Source organism: Notolabrus celidotus, chromosome 10, assembly GCF_009762535.1.
Source record: "Notolabrus celidotus isolate fNotCel1 chromosome 10, fNotCel1.pri, whole genome shotgun sequence".
NCBI classification, from domain to species: domain Eukaryota; kingdom Metazoa; phylum Chordata; class Actinopteri; order Labriformes; family Labridae; genus Notolabrus; species Notolabrus celidotus.
Genome location: NC_048281.1, coordinates 14,628,658 through 14,649,586, shown reverse-complemented (window position 1 = coordinate 14,649,586; position 20,929 = coordinate 14,628,658). Strand labels below are relative to the sequence as shown.

At 39.6% G+C, this 20,929-nt stretch overlaps 1 protein-coding gene across 3 annotated transcripts in view; it reads right to left on the bottom strand.

The window, feature by feature from the left end:
• LOC117820029 (dedicator of cytokinesis protein 9-like) overlaps positions 1 to 20,929 on the bottom strand; it is a 92,644-nt gene that overhangs the window by 33,223 nt on the left and 38,492 nt on the right. Inside the window, exons 1-7 of one of the 3 annotated variants that reach the window (XM_034693649.1) lie at positions 19,451 to 19,702; positions 15,440 to 15,556; positions 8,276 to 8,365; positions 5,272 to 5,354; positions 2,907 to 2,976; positions 937 to 1,032; positions 284 to 418 (exon numbers count right to left, since the gene is read on the bottom strand). In XM_034693649.1, the coding sequence (XP_034549540.1) occupies positions 284 to 418; positions 937 to 1,032; positions 2,907 to 2,976; positions 5,272 to 5,354; positions 8,276 to 8,365; positions 15,440 to 15,556; positions 19,451 to 19,564 (705 nt within the window). In that variant the 5' untranslated portion in view covers positions 19,565 to 19,702. Of the gene's footprint in view, positions 1 to 283; positions 419 to 936; positions 1,033 to 2,906; positions 2,977 to 5,271; positions 5,355 to 8,275; positions 8,366 to 15,439; positions 15,557 to 16,438; positions 16,460 to 19,450; positions 19,703 to 20,929 lie in introns of those variants that run through there. The other 2 variants (XM_034693650.1, XM_034693648.1) reach the window with 2 other exon arrangements.

Below are 20,929 nucleotides of genomic sequence, written 5' to 3'. Positions count from 1 at the left end.
TTCACCTTGTTTCACCAGCTCAGAGTCAGCAGTAAAGCGAGACCCTGGGGAGGAGCGAGCTCAGGTTTCAGGGAAATGAAGAGAGGAAAGGCGCAAAGATACTTTTTCAGCAGTAGTCTATCATTGATGGAGAAATCTGGATTGCTCACTGTGGCTCATGTATTTCCCTCCATGTTGGAGAAATACATTAAGATGAAGTATGTTTGACGTAGATAATGATCCAATAAAGGTTATTACTGCGGAAAATCTCTGCACCTGACACAGAAGGAGTTTTACAGCTTACCTGAACAACACCCATGCAGGAGTCCAAGAAAATGGTTCCTTTGGGCTCCTTGGAGATCTTCTCGTCCTTATAGAAGTTTAAGTTATAAGAACCATCTCCAAGCTGTGTTAGATGGAAATACCTCCTTTTGAATGACTGCAAAAAAGACAAAATAAAATCATTTAACTTCCAGTTATTATAAAACAAAGCACAGTGCTTTTTTGGAATACAGCTGTAAACTGTGAGTCCTCTATCATCTTTGCATTATAATATTTGGTTGCCATTAATAACAAACCTGCAACTACAACCCACCTCAAAGCTAAACCTTATTTCATCCAGATCTACACTCTCCTGATAAGTAGCATGCAATTCATTACAGTGTTTGTGAGGTAATGTGGCTAGGGTTGCAACCACGGGTTATTTAATGATTGATTAATCGCTCAGCCAAAGGGAACACGCTTTAATTCCTTAATTCATCAAACAAAAACTCCAAAAGACAAAAATATTTGGTTTCCATGTCAGAAAACGAGTTAATCCTGATTCATATTTTGGCACATTTACTGGTGAAGTGATTCTGAGCACTGATCCATCAAAATAGCTGCCATCTAATTTTCTGTTCATTGATTCATTGTGGATTCATTGCAGTTGAAATGTGGCCATCACCACTGTCTCACCCTCATGGTGACACTGATGGCACTGTTCATGTTTCCTTTATACAGCCAGCCATGTTTGGACATCCCACCTTTCTGGGAGCCTAAGGAGGCCGTGTCCTGTAAGAGACAAAAACACAGGTTTAGAAATAACACTGCAGGTCAAAATATACCAGGAGTTGTCAAAGTGTACCATAAGGTTGCAATTCTCTAAAGTTTTCATGTTTTTGAAAGGTTGCAACACATAGAAATTGGGAAATTACCCTGTGCTTTGTAAGAAATTTGAAGATTTTTTCTTTGAGGGGACCCAACATGCCTGAATTTGTATATTTTCACTGTGAATCGTCCTATCTACAATGCTTTCAAACACTCCCAGCCTCACTGCACAGAAAACCTTTGATGTTGTGCTCTGAGACACCACAGAGCCCGACATGATGTAAGTCTGTCTCAGTCCAAATAAGCAGGCAGAAGAACTTTAAACAAACTATGACTGTCAAAGCAAATAAATATCTGTATTTTCACAGCAGATCCATGACACACGGACCCCATCATCGCACACTCACACTGTGCTTACTAACATGGGATCTAAGCATGCTGCTAGCATGATCCACAAGCTAGCATGATCTGGTAAAATAAGCCAATTAGAGGAGTAATGAAGGAAGAGGAGATAGAGACAAACTGCACCACCCTGTCCTGGTTTAGATCAGGCCTGTATGAACAAAAGATGTGTCATTTGCAGTTAACTCTCCTCAACTTTGAGAGACTACAGCGAGGAACTAAATCCCATTCTCACAATGAGATGACTGAACGGCCTTTCAAGATGTCAACATTATGATCCAGCTCTATTTCTTCTTCTTCTTCTTCTCTCAGTCTAATAAAGCAAAAGGGGATTTTAGAAGTGCTGGCTGGACTTGTGACTTTTTTAATGTGCTTTCTGGAGAGTTGTGAAAGGCATATGGAAAAGTTTGGTGCCTGTTTCTCCTCGTCAGTGTCTAGACAGTATTTGACAGTGGGTTCATTCTCTTTGGGTGTAAATCTTCTTCAGAAAACTTGGTCAAGGACGGGATGGAAAAAAAATCTGCAAATCAAAAACTAAGGTACAGTAAGGCAAGGAGCTGATGAACTTAATTGCGCAGCAGATGTGGTCCAAAACACACAATCATTAAAAGAAACATGATTTATAACGGGGATTTCTGAGGAGGAGGTCAAATCATTTCTTTCATCTGCATCAGCATCCTCCCTGTTGGAAAAAAAAGGGGGATGGAACATTTGCAACAGCTTTCCTCAATCACAGCTAACATCCAGTTGAAGGGAAAAGACACTTTGCAGGGTTGTTGCAGCTAAAACTGAGGCTCATTCTGTCGCCTATAGGAGACACAGTTTGACGCATCATCAGGAAAAAGGGGTCAGAATCATCTTCGCACCTGTACATCTTTTGAGGCTGCTCAAGCCACAGCTTTGAATCATCAAACAGGAGTGTGTGCCAGTTCACTTATGAGCCTCTGTGCTGTGCACTCCTGCTACACAAGCCTTTCCAAAAACAACAAACACTCCAAGCAAAAAATAAAACACACACCCACTCTGTCACACATGAGTTATAATAGGATGAAAAGATTTTCTTCTGTTGAAAAAATGTTGTTTTTAAGACATGGTATGCCAGTAAAAGTCTTTAAATCTAATTACTCTTAATTCTATCCTTTAAATTCTGCTATTAGACACATAATATGCTTTTATCTCTTTAACAGTTGTACTAAAAACAGGAAGGGCTGAACTGATGACTGAAATTAGACTCATTTAGTGTAGCGTTATTTTCTAAGCTGAGTGTTTAATAAAGGGATGTGATCCTGATAAAAGGTCTTGAAACAAGGAAACAAGGAACAGGTCATCTGTAATAAAGGCTGTATATAAACTCCTCTGGTATTTCTCAGGTATGTATGTTGATGTGAGGTCTAGACATTGATAATATAGAAAAACAAAGTAAGACAGAGACTCACCTCATCTTTGTCAACATCCTCGTCTACTTCAAATACATGGACAGCCAGTTTATCAGGCCGGGACACTTTGCTGCAATAGATTTAATTCATATTAAATAACCAGAAAAAATAACCCCAAAAAACACAACAGTGTACCAAAGATGACTCATGTATCTGACAGATTATACTTTTCTTTCTGGACAAATGAACTGTATTTACATGTGTTTAAGCTCCTGTGAGGAGTTCATTGGATATAAAACAGACTTAAATTAATACTGATGCCTCTTTATGACTTTTAAAAGCAAATCAGACCATCAGTGACAAGACTGACTGTTGCTGCAAAGTTATTTTTTATGTTCAAAACCGCTTCCAAAGAGTAGGTGTCGGGCAAAGTGATTTACTCTCAGAAATAGACTTGTTTTGACATTTTCCACAGCTTTAATTAAGCTTTAATTCATTTCAGGGGATTATTTTTTAGGGATAGACCAATTATCGGCACTGATATTCGGTATTTTGACACATATCGGCATCAACCTTTTTTAAAAATCTGACGGCTGATAAGAGATCCATTTAAAACTGTTTTTTTTTGGCTCAAAATTCACTAAATCACGTGGCAGAAATGACACCGTCTGCAGAACCCATAGCCTAGCTTGTGTTCCATTTCTCCTGCAGTTTCTCATCACAGGAGACGAGCTGAGCAGCATCCGTTGTAGTCCCTACAACTACTAGTGATTTAAAACTCATACAACCACACTTCAAAAACACTGAAATATCCCCATAAAACAAAGATAAGTGAAAGATTAACATTTCAGTTATATTAACATTTTGGAAAACTTTATTTACTGTAGAAAACTTTAGAGAGCTATTTGTTTAAGTTTTCATTTAATTTTATAAGACATGCTGCTGAGCCTGGGAGCTCCCTGCAATTTTTGCAAATCTGAAAAGCTGTTTAATAAACATATGCTTAAAGGCATTTAAACAAAGTTAAGAGTTGGAGTTTTTATTATTCAAAATGTTGACGCCAATATTTCCCCTTTTACTTCAAATAAATATTGGCTCCAAATATCGGTTATCGGCCTCCTTGACTACTAATAATCGGTATCGGCCCTGAAAAAAACATATCGGTCTATCTCTATTATTTTTGAGCTGTTTTATAACTTCCCAACTTCAAAACTGATATTAACCTGAACTGATGCAACAAGAACAACAAGAAAGGATGATTTATTGGTGTATGTCCATCACTGCACATCACATACTATATAATATAGCAGTTTATTTTTGCGTTTAAAATGTTGAATAGTCTTCCACACATGATGTGATACAGTAGCTGTGCAAAGAAACAGCCTGTAGAATTGATTCTTAAAGGGCCAGCTTCTTCTTTTATGCTGTGAGTACGTTTTTGGAGCCTTTACTTTTTCACATCTCCTTCAAAAATAACCCACCAGCTTTTTATTCCACCCAAGGTACCTGTACTTACACTTCAGCAGAGAATTTGTGTACTTTTACAACTTATTTATCACTTTGGAGAGGGGCGCTCTGTGTCAGCACATTTACTTTTGTATTGATGGAAATCGTGCTGCTAGTAATTGACATTTTAGCCCTGGCTGTCCAGGATGTTAAGAGAGGTTTTGATCAGACTGACATTTTTCTTTCCAAATGTTTTTTTCATTTTTAAACTTTAAGTATCTTTGCATAGTGCTAGCTGTCTCCTGAGAGTCATGAAAAGCAGCCTCATGGCAAATTTGGCTTCCAGGACTTTTGCAGAGCAGCACTTAAGTGCGTGAAGGTGTATACTGCCTGCTGGAAAATGATCATGTGCCAAAGGTAAGAATCACATCAAAGGGAACACTGAGGTTTTAAACATGCGATCCCGTCATGATGTATTGTTTTAACTTCCCTAGTTTCAGTAAAACGACGGGGCATTTGGCAACAGTGGTTGTGTCAAGGTCATTGTCAACTCATATTCCAGCATACTGACAGTAAAACTGATATCTTTCAGGGAAGAGGATGGAGCTGATGATACAATCTGCGGACAATGAGAGGGGTTTCCTCTCTGGTGGTTAATGGGAATTATCCAGAGCGTCATCAAAAGGAAACACTTTTTTTGCCGTGTTGAAATAAGAAATATTTGTATGCTGTCTTTCCTTGTAATTGTGTCCGAACAACATCCAGTCAGAAAGCGGGAACCACGGTTTGTCTAGCTGAGTTAAAAACACAAAAAAATGTGTTTGACTGTTTGTTCTTCAGTTTAAAACCTCTGGCATCCATATATTATGTGTAATAGTCATTGCAGTATCTGTTCTTACTTGCCCATTGTAAGAATGTGTTGGTACACCATCATATTACCGCTGTCAAAAGCAGTGTTGAGGTTTTAAACAACACTTACTTCGGTAGCTGTCGAAAGTCTCCAGAATAGTCCTCGTACTTGTAGTTGACGACATGCCAGTCGGACTTGTAGGCTTTAATGCACTGAGAAGAAAATGGAAACAAATGTCATACAGCTATAACAGCTTTTACAGCGTACAGTGCAGCTTGTAAAAAAGAGCATTCGAACTTTAAAGCGGTGATTAGATATCTGCATGCTTGCAGTTATAAAGAGAGATGAGGTTTCATTATTTTTAAAAGAGGGATAAGAGTGCATACTTTCAAACAGTCTTTTTTTTCAAATCAATTTATAGTTTTTGAAGCTATCTTTAGAGAATAACTAAGTTGAACATGAGTTCACGATCTCATAACAACTCAAATACTCCAATGTTGAAGCTGCGCCTTAAATTCCTGTGTCAGAAAAGGAGGGGGAAAGTTTCAGACACTGTTTTACACTCATTAGCACTTTCGCAGAAGCATTATAAACCTCTGCTAATTTAGCATCAGGATAACAGCATGCTCAGACTCAAAATGGAAAGTGTCAAAAAATCATAAAAAATGAAGAATCAGAAGTCTGCTTCTTCGTTTCCATTTATTCTTATTTAAAGTCAACTTGGGGCCTCAATTACCCATAATTCAACTAGATCACAGAGAGCGGAGTAGCATGGTGTGATCATAAATAATCTTTCTAAAATAACAGCTCCACGATATCAAAAACAAGGGATTTAAAGCTTCCCCTAATGACTAGCTGCAGAATAAGTCATAAAGCTTGCCTCCTACATGTAAACAGATGGGACATGTGTCAAACTTGAAAATCAAAATGCACATCATATAATCATTACTCCAACATAGCTTCTGTCACTATAGTTAGTTATCATCATGCTGAGTGATGTCCTAATTTGTATTTTTTCTGAGAATGTTAGTTTTAATTAGCTAGCTGATGTAAAAAATGGGAGAGAAAACATGACAAATTTGAATATGACTGTAACTGACCTTTTCAATAATGTGAGTGTTGGCTTTAAACTGACAAAAGAGTTAAACTGTTGACGGTACCTGCCTGAGGGATCTTTCTGTTTTATCTCTGAGTTAAACCTGTGCTTCAGTTAGTGAAAGAAGCAAGACTTCACTGTTGGCTTAATTGTTGTACATTGGGAGGAGGCAGAGACACATTGTGAATGGGTGCAATGCAAAACACAACCTCTGTTGATGGAAAAAGAAAAACAACTTGTCACTCAAGTTGGGATTTCAAGAAGAAAACTTGGACCAGATCAGCCCAAGCCAGAGTTCACCAAAATCAACACAACCGTTGTTACAACAACATGTTGACGAATGCAATGTTCAGTGTTCGAGTTCAGAGACTTGTTATAAATAAATCAGTTTGCTAGGTCCATCCATGTTTTTGTGAATTTATACAACTTTTTAAAGAGCAGACTTAGCCAGGTTCAGTATGTACTGTGGTCTGTGGACCCCCCCTTCTGATCATCCTTAAGATTCAGTTTGAGTCAATAAAGCAGAAAAAGAAACCATCCACGAGATGATGCACTTTGAAAAATGTTGTGTTTAACTCTCCTGATGAGTAACATGAGATCACACAGTTGTTCTAAGAATCAGCGTACAATGGTTGTTTTGAGCATCAATTAAAGCCCACATGCAGTGAGATTCTTGGGAAAAAAAGGAGTGCATGGTAAGTGTTCACACTCCACCTCAGTCCAACCACCCACCGGTACAAACTGAAAGGGAGTGTTTCTGTACCTCCCTCCACTTGGAAATGAGACATCTGTTCATTGTTAGAGTCAGTGCAGTGGTATCTCTTCTCCAAAGATACGTGCGTTTACAAGAAACCCTCCTACTGGGAGCCGAGATGCAACCTGATCAGGAGAGTGATCGGAAACAGAGAGGTTCCTGCTGCGTTCATCTGCACAGCTGTCTTGGTGATGTCACACAACACTTGACCAGGAGTTTAAGTTTCTTTATGACTTCTGACAAGGCTCCCTGAACACTGACCTTTGACCTGGTGGGTTAACTTTTGGCATCCAGTTGGCGACTGGCTTAAAGGAAAACAGTAAGAGTGGTGTGTAGGGCTGGATGATGGTAGCTGGAGGAAAATATGTTTCTCTACTTGCAGCCATAATTCATATTTTTATCAGCAGCAACAGGAATTGAACTGCCGTGAACTTTAACTGCAGCCAATCCCAATTAAAATAAAACTGTTTGATGACAGATGCGTTCAAGGCTCAGCACAGAGTTCAAACCAACACTGATAGAATATAACCAGGAGTTTGATAATCTTGTAGAGAGTACAATTAATTGCATTGTATCATTCCTACTTCCCTGGGCATAAATAGATATAACTGAGGAAATCTGGTACAAATAGTCCAGCTGCCTCCAGTAATTATCTGTAATGAGCCATGACACCATTTATGGAGCAGCTTCTAGAGGCTACTTAAAGTAAAATAAATGCAACAATTAGCTTGATACATGAAATGAAGAGGTTTCCTGATCTGCTGTGATGTGCTGTGTACTTTTCGGCTAACATTAGGCCACAAATGGGGTCATAAGTCACTTTAGTGCCACTATTCTGCAGCAGTGGGTCCATGTGGTTTATGTGCAGGTGATTATCTTTCCCAACCTGCTCCTTACCTTTTGTACCAAACCTTGAACTGCCAGTCTTCACTTGTGTGTCTTTACAGTGCTTGATTTTTCACTTAGTCTTTTGAACATCAACACACTTATTTGTGAACTTATGGATGCAGGACTTACATTGAGTCATTGACTTTACCTGTAGTTTTTAACTGTGTCTTTAAAACTTCTACACTGACTGTTTCCCTGGATTACTGCTTCATATTTTCCCAGTGATAAACTAGTAAAATAAATGTTTTGTGTTTTTATGTATCCACATTTATTCAGCTTGTTCCAATGAGAAAAGTTGGAACAAAACCTCATAAAGACAAAAAATAAACCATAATTTGGCAAACCAAAGAAACTAATGAAGAAAACCTGTTTTCAGGGCCTTCAAATCAGCTTACCTCCTGGACAAACAGACTCTGCGCGTCTCTCTCTGCATTTTCAGGCACTGTAGAGTGGAGTGTTCTCCCTTGCCGCCTCAAAGTAGAAATCTGAAAAACATTGCAGGAGTTTTAAACGAGAATCAGAACAAACATGAAAACACTGTAAAAATGAAGTTACAACAAAGTGTGGGAGACATTGCTCAAGCGGGACACCATTACTCCCTATTGTGGTCTCAGCTGGACGCAGTTTCTCAGTGGTGTTCTTTCAAATATTATTCCAATTTTAAAGAGGGCTGATATTTCTCTGAGGGTTTAAAGAGGCAGTAAGTGAAGGAGGCAGGATGCTTGACACTGTTCAGCCCCACGGCCCACTGACACACCCTGAAGTCTGGCTCTCTGCCACTGTTGTGCAGGCGCTTCTCTAATGCTTCATTTGGGCCTTTCATTAACGAGCAACAGGTTCACTGTGTACTGGTGCCAAATGGCTTTTTCAGTTCAGAGCAAAAATCTAAACTCTTTAGCTCTTTTGAATCATATTTACCGAAGACTGAATATCCACAACCATACTGCCTGCTCTGTGAGGGAAAACCTTTGCTGTGGAAATTAGAGCAATAACAAGCCGATTTTGGGCCCATTCACTGTTTACTACAGGCACTATCTATCTTTAGCTTGTTGGCATGCTAACGTTTGTCACAAAGCTCTGAACATAAAGATCAACTGTTGTTACTTTAAATGTCATATCTTTGGAAGGTACGTGAATAAATTTACTGTAATCCATCAAACAGGTATTTCAGCTGGAATGAAGCAGAAAACTAATGGAGCTAATTTAATAACAAGAAATGCTGCTAGTATTGCTGGCTAAACACTGTGCTTCATATAAAGTTTTACTTACAAAACATGAAATTTCCTTTTCCTTTTTTATCCATTGTTTATATATGTAACTTTCTTGATAAGGTACCATAATGTTAAATTCATTTTTTATATAGCAAACACATTACTGCCACTCGTTCTGCCAATTCTTCATGGATTGAATGTGAAAGTACTGAGTCAGAACAAACATTTGTAACACAAGGGCTGTTTTTGAAACCGCCTACTATACTAGCAGTAAGTAATGATTTGGCCAAAATTCAGTATGTAGTATGTGAACAAGAGCGAAATCTGTAGTAAGCCAAAACTCCCCGGATGTCTACTGATTCAGGAACATTTCTCAGTATGCATTGGACCAGTCTGCCTCACGTACTGTTTCCCACAATGCACAGCGCTCGTTCCGCTTTTTTTTCTGTTGTCTTCTTTTTTGACGGGGGGAACTCAGTTTTTAGGTGCTGTGAAAATTATAAAATTCCATATAAACCACTTCCTATCTTTTAAAATCACAAGTGGATGCTAAAGAAGCAGTTTTTCTATCAGCTTGGCTGTTGTTTACATCTGCATTCTGAAACTGGAAATCTAGTGACGTCTGGCCCAGCGTACTGCAACACAGATCGAACAGAACAGTCATACTATATACTAAATTCAAATGCAGTGTGTAGTAGGCAATACCTACTGCCTACTATTAGTAGGTAGTATGTAGCAGGCTGTTTCGAAAAAAGCCAAGCACTCACATTGACTCACAGTCTGCTGAATACAGTTCAGAGGGTAATGGTAATGTGGTACCAGCATCCCAGTGAAATATATTCTACAACTATTGCAATACTTCAAAAAGTGTTATATTGTAAGTTTATAAATATTATTATACCATTTAACTTAATTGGTCAGTTATCTGTTAAGTGTGCCTTTTGTGATGGCTGAAGCTCTCCATAAACTTGCACTGAGTATAATACCGCTTTGTGCAACAATATCACAGTCCCCAACAGGTCTTGTCAGGAGGATTAGTTCTGATATTTAAAAATAAAATGCATTTCACAAAACATAATCCCTGGGAGCATGAGTGAAATATAAATACAACCACTAAGTGATAACAGCTCAGCTGTCTGAGTTAAATGGAAACAAGTGAATGTTTACTCTATGTGCTCTTTAGCTGGAGTGTGAAGAAACCACAATTTCTGTGTGGGGGATGTGGTGCATGGTTATATTTTACCAAACAGATTTCATGCAAATTGCAAGTGTTTGAAGTTAGATCATGATCCATGTCATTGGTTTACAACACAATTTACTGCAGGCCAAATCAGTTTTCAATGTTTCTGATGATAAAGTGTGAGTATGTTTGAGCAACATAACATGAGTGAGGTTTTAAACATATTTTCATTGTATTATGATTGTAACCTGGAAATATAATAGTGTCCATTTAATTTCGCTGGACTTTCACAAACATTAAGATAGTTGAATATATTTGTAGTCTTTCAATATACATAAAGAATGTAACTTTTAGCTCTTTTTTAGACAAATAAAATATTTATTTTGAACTGGAATCATTAAAAACAATAGAATTTAGGAAGTTCATCATCACTGCAGTCTCATATCCTGAGATCAGAAATGACAATTAGGCTTAATTGTGAAACTACGGTCTTCCCCCTTTGTCTCTCTCTTCCTCTAAGTGACCTTGCTTTTAACTGAGCACCGGTCGTGTAAATGAGAAATTCCTTAGCGATCTCACATTTGTTAACCTGAAAGCTCCACTTCCTCTCTGCTAGCCAGGTTTCCTGCAGGCAAGATGACAATCTTTTCCCTCCCGGCAGCAGAAATAAACAGGCATGGAGGTGAGAGGAAGCCGGGAAGTGGACAGCAGGAAACATTTAATTGGGCAACAAGTCGACAGGGAGCACCTCAATTTTCTCTGGTGAAATATGTCCTGATGCAGCTCAGGATATAGCTACTTTAAGCAGGACTCCATCGACATTTTATTTCCCTCCTTCTGCAGCTTAATGCTTACAAATTTAGCCACATTACTGCGTGTCTGACACATTTGTTCATTAAAAATGTAGACAATCCTATGGACAGAAACAGTCAATTGTCCATCAAATATGTGGCTAAGTCAGGATATAGACCCTTACAAATTAAGCGTTTATTATCATTAGAGAAATGTTGTCTAGAAATACAGCACAAAGATGTCTTGGTAAAATAGTTAGCCAATTTTAAACAAGAATAAGCATCAAAAGTCATTCTAGAAGCTCTATTTTCTTCTATTTAGCATGTTGGCATGCCTGTATTTGGAAATTAGCAACTTACAAAAAGGATTAGCTGTGGCCAAAGCCATCAGTTTTTCAGGTATTTAGGAGGAAACCAAATCAAATAATTTACCATATGGTAGTAATTGAAGTAAACTTGAAGGATCACCAAAGCTGGAATGATTCGTCCTCTGGGAGCACGAATGTCCAGGAAAAAAAGATGCTAATCTCTTCAAGAGTTGTTGCGATATTTGTCCTGTGTCAGTGTGGACCTATCAGCTACAGTTCTGTGCAGATACAAACTTTTGTTGTGATTCTTTTGTAATAATTACATCCTCTGTGTGTACAAGTGAATCTTTGGTGGGGGCCACAAAGAGGTAGTTTATGTGGACACATATTTATTCCGCAACTAACACTTAGATTTGAAATGTTCTTGTATTTGTTGATAATAACAGGGAAAAGTAGAACATCACCAGCTTCATCTTAAAGACAAGCAACTTTGGTTGATTCTGTAAATTGGAGAAAGAGAATAAAGTTACTCAGATTTGGAGGTTTTTAGGTTGGGGAGTGGCCCAGACATAAAGTATACATTGCATTGAGTTCAGGGAAGGAAGGACCTACTTCTGGTAATCCTCTACAAATGTTTTCTTGAAACCTTGAGAGGGAGACCTGCACAGAGCTACCTCATGCCAACTGCTTTGAGATCAAAACCAGATGAAGATGATATAAACCATTTTTTTAAAGGACCAGTACCAACACATGACTTTTGATTTGCCAGTAGGAGATTAGATAAAAAAAGCCACCTGGTAGCTGTTTCTTCTACTGAGGAGCAGCCAAAAACCTTTATACAAAAATAACAACACACAGAAGAGCTCCCTTAGCCTGTTATGGCCTTGATTCCTCCCCCAACTAACTCTGTGTACTTAGCCCTGTCTACGTGAAATTTTAAGGTTTCTGTATGACACATATAACACAGAGAGAGCCTTGACACAGGAGCAGATTAAACTACACTTGAACAAGAGTCTGGGGAAGTCAGAACAGATGTTGGGTTCAATCACTGTGCCTGTAGTGGGTTTTTTTCTAGTCAGAATCACCTGTCAGCCCCTGACAACGTACGGTTTGTGTGTAAAGCTGGTGTGTTATGTTCATGGCAGCAGGCTGCAGGAGTATGACACAAGAGAAGACAAAGTCAAGACTACCCCCCTTTCAAACAGGTGGCCTTTGTACACTGTAACAGCCCAGGACTTCTTTCAAAGCCAAACCAAGAGAGAAGCATTTATTTTTACCTTTTATTCTTTTCACTCCATGTATGTAAGTTTGTACACTACCCTAACTGTTGAAGAATCTTGGCTTCAAAATACACGTTACATATTTAACTAGTGACATAGCCGGGTTAAGTGATCTGGGTTAGAAATAATTTTTTGTTTTTAAGACACCTCTTTTACTCCTTTTATCACTAATGTAGCTCTAGCGAAAGTTCAGACAGGAAGACTATAAAGCAATCACAGCAGTTGTTTAACTCTCCTCTCCCTCGTTCAATAGCTCACCCGCTTCCAGCTGCATGCTCTGGAGCTGTCATTGGCTAATCAGCGGTGGCTGTCATCCAACAGCTCAGTGGCATGCCCTTATCGTCAGCCTATCAACTTTCTGCTGTCTTTTTAAATGTGCCTCTCTCTCCTGCTAGGTCCTTCTTGCATTGATGGTGCTCAACCCTCCACCTCCCCATCTCCACCTGGTCTCTGCAAGTCTTCAATTCCTAGAATTCATCAGCCACCACCACCAGTGTCTGGACTCTAGGGGTACTCTCTTCATTCAGTTGTAATAAATAACCTTTAATATTCAAATTGTGTCTCTCCTGATTGAAATACAGAAAAGGTGTTCATTCTCAAATGACAAGAAAGCCAAAGTTACTGTCATCATTGCACGGTTATGTATTTAAAAGGACAGATCGATTTGAAACCTATCTGGGTTTCTCAGTGTTGAAAATGGTTTCTTATTTGTTTTGTGTTAAAAGTGCATGACATTGATAGACGAGGACTGTTAATGCTTATTATTACTGACAATATTATCAAGCCTGTTTAATGATCCGATTTCAAGTTTTTCAGGATTCCCTATTTTTTCCTGATGGGACTTGTTATAAAGTTAGGGTGTGATTACCACGGCTGCTCTGTGTGGAGGATGGGGATGGAAGTTCCTCATGCTGCAGCAGCTGGGGTTGACAGTGGAGTTTTTCAATCCCCAACATTCCAAGCTACTGCATTTTGGTTTAATTTGATATAAATTGCTGATGTACTTGGCTTTGGTGATTGTGTGCCCCCTCCTTGCAAGACATTATCTAGCAACATAAAGTGCATTTTACCACCTCATTGTCATTTGCTTTGGTAAAATGGGGCCAAACTTCAGAGCTATTTACATATTAAGCTATCCCTGCTAGCAGCTTTCAACAAAATCCTTCTTCGTGTAGTTTAATACCTATTGGCTGAGACTTCAATTTAATTTGAAAACTTTATTCTACAACATCAATGCATGTTTATGCATCTAGTGATTTGAGTTAAAAGATACGACTTGACACAAGATGAAATGTTGTCTTTTAGGACCCGATAGGAGTCGATTAACTTGAACGTCACTCATTTTTGGGTTGGGTGACAATAGGACCTGTTGAGGAGAAGGAGAGAAGGAGTCTGACACAATCAATGGTTCCATCCCAAAGTAGATTAGAGGGACATTGCAGTTCAGAGTAATCCTCTCCCACTCTTGGGCGGTATAATTTAACACCTTATTTTGGATGTGATGTGATTGTACTAGAAAGACTGTAATGAAGCAGCACAACGTTTGCCTTCTTAACCAAAGCTCTTTCTCAGATCTGTCTTCCCATTGATTTTTTCAACCCGCATTGCAGCTTAATGTTTTGTATAAACTTTCTGTGAACCTCACTCTCATTTGTGCTGTTGCTGAAGATTTTAAGAAATCCCTGAGAATTGTTAATGTCAGGAAAATTTACCGCAGTGAAATGGAGAACTGCCCCAGATTTACAGATTAAGGTATAGGAAGGAGGAAGCATCTTAAAATGCATCAAAAACAGTTTTATACTGCTATGTTATAATAAACAGTAACTTTTTACAACATTTGTTACAGTATATAAATCATAGAAATTATTCTTATTCATACTGTCATATTCTCCAGTGTCAGCATTCAGACAAAAGATGTTAAAGTCATCACTGTGAGAAATACTGACTCACTGCCATGAGAGCTATAACAATAAAAGTCCAGACTCTATAAAATTTCCACTGGACCGTGAGACGGAGTGACAGGGTAAGATGTGCTGATATGCTCCATGTCTCATTGCTGCTGCTGGCAGGAATATCTTTCAAAGAAGTCTCGTTTCCTGTAGATCCAGCACCGAGCCAGATTTCCACTTTACATTTTCCGTCCTCAGCATGGAAACGTGTGAGGGAGCGTACGTCCGGTACAATGTGGCTGCAGATAACACTTGCTCTGTCACAACATTGAAGACAGAATGAGCCAATTAAACAGATGGCCCCTGACCCCGCACTCGCTACAGCACGGAGGGATGTAAACAGAAAGAAAGCTTGTGTTAACGACCCCACCCATTACTCACAACACCCCGACCACACCCTGACTAAAGGAAAAGACAACAAATATAACACACGAGTGGGCGGGAGAATAATGATGTCGACAAGAAATAATGTTGTGTCCTTATATGGAGCAAATTCTCAAAAACACTTCTTAATGAGTGATAGTGTAAACAATGGAGCTGTGAGATCTTTCCATCCATGGTTATGCCATTAAACCACAGATATATATCACCTAAAGTGCCTTATTTTCCACATTAGTTCAAAGATTAGCCTCAGAAGTAAACACAGCCCTAAATCTAGCCGTGTTATCACACCTCCTGGAGCTTGTACATAATTTAAACTCTTCAAATCTTACTCCACACCTTTTAATCCCAGCTACAAAACCAACTGCCAGCTCCACCACAGTATTGCTTCTGCTATATTTTTTTCCAACGTGGCACATTTTGTCCAGCACACATCCACAAAACAGGTGTTAAACTCACTTCAAAGTCCTCCAGGGGGAACTGCAGCATTTCTCGGAGGACATCACTGAGGATTTGTGTCTTCCTTTGCACCAGCACATTTTCATAGTCCAGCGGCTCGATCACCTTCGGTTTCACCTGGAAAACAAAAACAGAGTACACTCTTAATGGGACCTGATTGTATTTTGAGTAAGAGTAACAGCTGCAGTTACTGTGTACATGAAAAATGTAACCACACAACCAGTGTGAGCAAAGAAGTAGTGTTGTATTTCAAGACAAAGCAAAGCGGCCTTTGTTCAACTGATGCCCGAGCACGTCTAATTTGATATATCTTACACATCAGTCGAGGCAGACGGCTGTCTAACATGAGTCTGGTTCTGCTCGAGGTTTCTGCCTGTTGGAAAGGAAATTTTCCTTGCTGTTGTAACTTGTTAAATACTGCAAGGTGCAATGCTCATGGTGGATTAAGTCGAGGTAAGACTGAGTCTTATCCTGTCTTGGTGTTGGGTCTTTGTTAATAATTTGACATAGAGTGGTCTAGACCTGTTATGTTTGTAAAAGCATCTTGAGATAACATTTGTTGTGATTTGGGGCTATACAAATAAAGATTGATTGATTGATATCTACACTAAGAATAGAGTGCATAAAACTAAGGAGGCTAATATATCTGTGCAAACCCAGATTCCATTGACAGAGCATAACTGTTCACAGGAGCAGGGATGTTGCTGTGCATAGACAGTCCTCTACAGAGTTTGATTGATATAACTGTACCGTTACACGACATTGGGTTTCACCAAGACATGCTATCTGTTAGTGACTCTACAATCAGTCTATAAGAGCTCCATCTGCCCACAGAAAATGCATCAGTCTCAGCAGCAGCAGGGAAGGTCTGATGAGCTTATCCCTCCGTGAGAGCAATCATGCATGACACGTAAGTCAAAGAAACAAGAAAAGAAATACACTACAACGTTAATCACATCAAAGAACACAATTATCCTCTTAAGCATGAAACAAACAAACCTTCATCACTGTGAAAGTTTCAGTGAATCAGAGGATGTAGTGTAGCTGACTCCCCAGAGCAGATGTGGCAATGTCATCAAAGGGTGATTATAGATTTATGTCAGTCATGATGTAGGATGTTCGAAATGTTTAAGTATTGACCCACTAAACTCCAATTGTAGAGCCTGGAGAGAGCTTATGCACTGCAAAGACGCAGTAGCCATTAGATGGAGAACAAGCTGTCAACACTTCCAGCTGATGGGATGGGAGGATAAATCTCACAGCCAGAGAGACGGCAGAGCACAAAATGAATGGTGACGCATCGGCAGACTTCAGGGCTGAGTGACAGCACAGCTCGCATGTTGCCTCCACATCTGGGACTGATAACACCCGCATGATCTCAGAGGGAGAGTCATGGATATCGACCTGGTTAAATACATGTTGCTAGCAACCTCGTTAATAACAAAGCACAGCTCAGAGTGCGGACAGAGGTGGGCAGGACCTTGTATCAGTTTCAAGGACAAGGAGGGAATAGCAGAGCAAAGACGGTGCCAACATGTCTGCCAGCATGAGAAGATTTTGACATTATCAGTTCAGATTTTTTCACAGCTGTATAGAGGCAAACAGAAATGTAGTAGCAATTAAATGAGTCACACTTCAAGAACATTTTTTGTGACTTTAAACTCATAACAGCCTGAAGTCTACTCACATTTGTCATTTGACTCTCTGCACTTTGTTTTTGTAGCTGTGTCATTGTAGACAGAGCAAGAGCAATAGCTTGGTAGGTGGTAAACTTTACAGTCTCAAAATGACCTTACAGCAGTTATTGTTCTGAGTAACTGTACTCCTGGAAAAACTAAACCAAAACTAAAACCAGGTCATTAAAAAAAACATACAAAAAACTGTTGTGTGTAAAAAAAAACACCTCCATCACTAATATTTATCTGTAACATTACTTTAGAAGGAACTACTAGCTAGCTGAGGTAATGCTGTCAAAACTGTCAGTGCTCTGCTAGCCTCTAGTTTAGAATTCCTTCAGTCACTGTTCACAAGGTTTTCAGTGGTTTGTTGGTTGCTCAGCTTGTTCAATGGATTCCTTCAGTGACAGATTTTTTACCAGTAGTTGAATAATCTTTTAGAGACTTGATCCTTCTTAAACAGACTGCTAACATTGGTAAAAATCTTAAAAAAAAAAAAAAAGCTGTTTTATGAAAATAAATCAATAAATTAAATAAATATATTTTTTAAATTGTGTCTGTTAAAGTTGTCACAAAGGCAGTGCTATCGCTAACTTTAGCTAACTGAATCTAGCATCTGGCAAAAATCATCTAGTTAAGAAGTATGGTGACATGAGTTAAAACAATAGGTAAATAGTCAGCTTTAATATTGTAATCCAGCTTAATCCCAGTGCTTACATAACAAATGTAGAAAATTCTGATAAATGTGCATCTTCAGATAAAACATGAGACTCAATAAGGCTGGTGAGAGCTCGGTGAGGCGCTAAACTGAGATATTAAGAAACAAAAAAATCAATGTGACACATTTTGAGTCAGGTATAGCCCTTTTGTTTTATCTGTCCACGTCTGTTCTGTCTACTTCGACGGGGTATTAGCAGATCCACTGATGCAAAGATTTCTGCAGGTAGGACAGGTAAGACAGGAAGGAATTAAAACATGAAAGAGATTAGATGTGTGTATGTGTCATTGTCTTGTCTGAAGCAACTTGGATGCCTTTAATCTGTCAATCTCTACACAGAGACCAGACAGCCTGTACCAGACAGTGACACTTTTAGAAGAGCAGGCCCACACAGCTGTATTGTCAACATGAATTGATATCAGGGAAGAGGGAAGTGAATTAACAAACCCTCATGCAAAACAAAGTCTTGCATTTCCTCTCTCCAAACATTGTCTTTTACAGTCTTAAATCTCTACAGAAACTCAAGAACACCTGTGATCTAAAGAGGTTCTGCTATTAAAAGCTTCCACTGAAATTTTTGCCCCCACTATTAAAGGGATGGTTCCCTCTTCTCAGCAGTGATGGATTTCCTACTCCACTCTATTGTTACTGACTTGTTTTCGTTTGAGCCCCTCAGGGCTCTCTCTCACACTGCTTTGTCAGTGGCCGAAGGTGGTCAACCACACAGTCCACTCAGTGCTGAGCAGGAAAATGTATGTACACAACTAAGAGCTTGGTCATTCCCTTTACCCACAGCTTTAACCATTTTCAGAAAACCTAGCCCAAACTTTGTACTGAATTATTGTCACTTTAGCAGGTCTTGGAAAAAGTTGTTTAAAACACTTGTTAAGTTTATGACTTGTAGTCTGAGGATATTCAACTTTAGTCTCCTCAATTATGCCAAAAACACTTTTGAGTAAAGCAAAAGTATACAAACTTTCAGCATTTTCCACAAAAGTTAACAGACAGTAAATCCCGGAAAGAGCATACAATACAAACTCATGAAGCCATCTCTTCCACTCCCTCTCCACATTGATCCAGCAGCTGTTAAGCTGAAACACCCACTTCTCCCATCACTGCACCCTCTTACAGCAATGAACAATGGTGCTGTGTAGTGCCTCTCTGCTTACTGACACTTCTGCCACCGACTGTTTAGATGACTCTGAAGAAGATTCAACCATTACCCTTCTTCATAGGGAACTAGGAAGTTATCACACGGTTGACTTTTGAGCCAAATAAAATTCTTTACAAGCCAAGGTCGTCTTTAAGAATAACCCCAGAAAACGGTGCCGTGTTTTCCCACAGGTAGTTAAGTGCTGGTAAAGTTCAACGTTCATTTTTGCTGGTGCTAATGTTGCAAATTTGGAAATGTGAGTTTGACAATGTTGTGTTAAATGACAGGGATGGCAAAAGTGGACCTGCACAGACATTCACATGACACCTGCTTTGGGACTTTATAACTGTGGTTAACCTTTACAGCCCTACATACTTTAAGGCGTACTTCTGAGTCAGATCAGTTTGACAAGCCAACAAACAAGAAGTCTAATTTGTCTTATGAGAAGTCCTCGATCGACTTACCACCACCTGTGGTACTGAGTCTACCTCAGCCTCAGCTACAGCCGAGCTCCTGTACTGCTGCGGACTCTCAATGACCAGCTCCTTCTTGGGAGCTTTACCAGCCCGTCCCTGCATTATCAACAGCTGTGGTAGGATAACTCCAAGCTAGATCCCAAAAAGCACAGCACGGCTAGCATATCCAATGAAGAAAAACACAGGTGCTTGAAAAAAAAGTTTGGAGAGCTTCTCCTCACAGACTCGTGCTCATGCCCTCCCTTTTCAGACTGCTCTGTTTCTGAAAGCAGCAGACTCACACCCAGGCTGAGGAGATGGCCCCTCCCACACTCAGCTGTGCTGCCTGGGGGAGTTAAACACCCTCTCACACACACACAATGAAGTTATCTGACCCCACAGTATCCACCTGCACAATGACACAGGGTTGACGAACACAAACAAAAGATACACATTCCTCAAGAATTACAGTCTGGTCAGAGACCGACCATGTCTTGTGTGGGACAGCTGAAATAAGAGCTCTACAAGAGGACAGAATGAGGTAACAATGGGGCACTTGAATTGCATGCGTGCCAGCGTAATGGTCAAAGAAACTACTGAAGTATTCACAGAATAGTCACAGTATATGAGGGCAACAAGTAACAAGTCAACTGCAGTGATTTAGCAGAGATGTGACACATAAACATCACAGATAAGCTGCCAGACTGAGCTCTTCAGATTTTAGTGACTACATGCTCAAATCTTGACCCACATTAGCTGCTAAAGACCAAAGAGTAAAAAAGTCAACCATCTCTGCTTAAGTGCTGCAGCACAGTATATCAATTAGTCATGTGAAAGGCAAACATAAGTCACTAAAGTTGCTGTGGTTCTACTTTATGACAGAAGCAGTTTTAACTGTAAGTGATCATGGAGAGCGGTGATCAGGAATCAGCTTCTTTCACGATGCTTGTTGACGCAACTGCTCGAGGGGCATTCCAGCCCAACGCAGGCCCACTCAACCCACCTAGGAGTGGGCCAGACCTACAGATTCCTCAGAGGGCCACAGCAGGGGAGGATGTTATCTTTTCACGCCTGTGTCCGAGCTTAAGGCGAAGGGGGGAGGGGCCAGGTCAGCTAACCAGCTGCTCCCGTGCCACTGTCACATGCTCCTATGGCCCCCACACAGGCATCAGTATTATGTCATGAGGATATTTTTATCACATCAAAGGAAATGAACGTGCAGATTGTGTAGTTGAAAGTTAAATTGTTGGTTATTTTGGATGATGGTTGGAAACATTATCAAGCAGAGTTTGGTAATGTGGTAACACTAAATGACCTCACCGCAGGTCCAACAACTCTCTGTAAGCCATAATTATTAATCATTTAAATGATTTATTGATAAGTCAATTGACTGAAAATGATCAACCATAATTTTGATGAATACTGGAAGCTAACATTTGTAAACTGCAGTAAAAGCCTGAGCATTGCCAAGTTTTGGCTAATCAAATA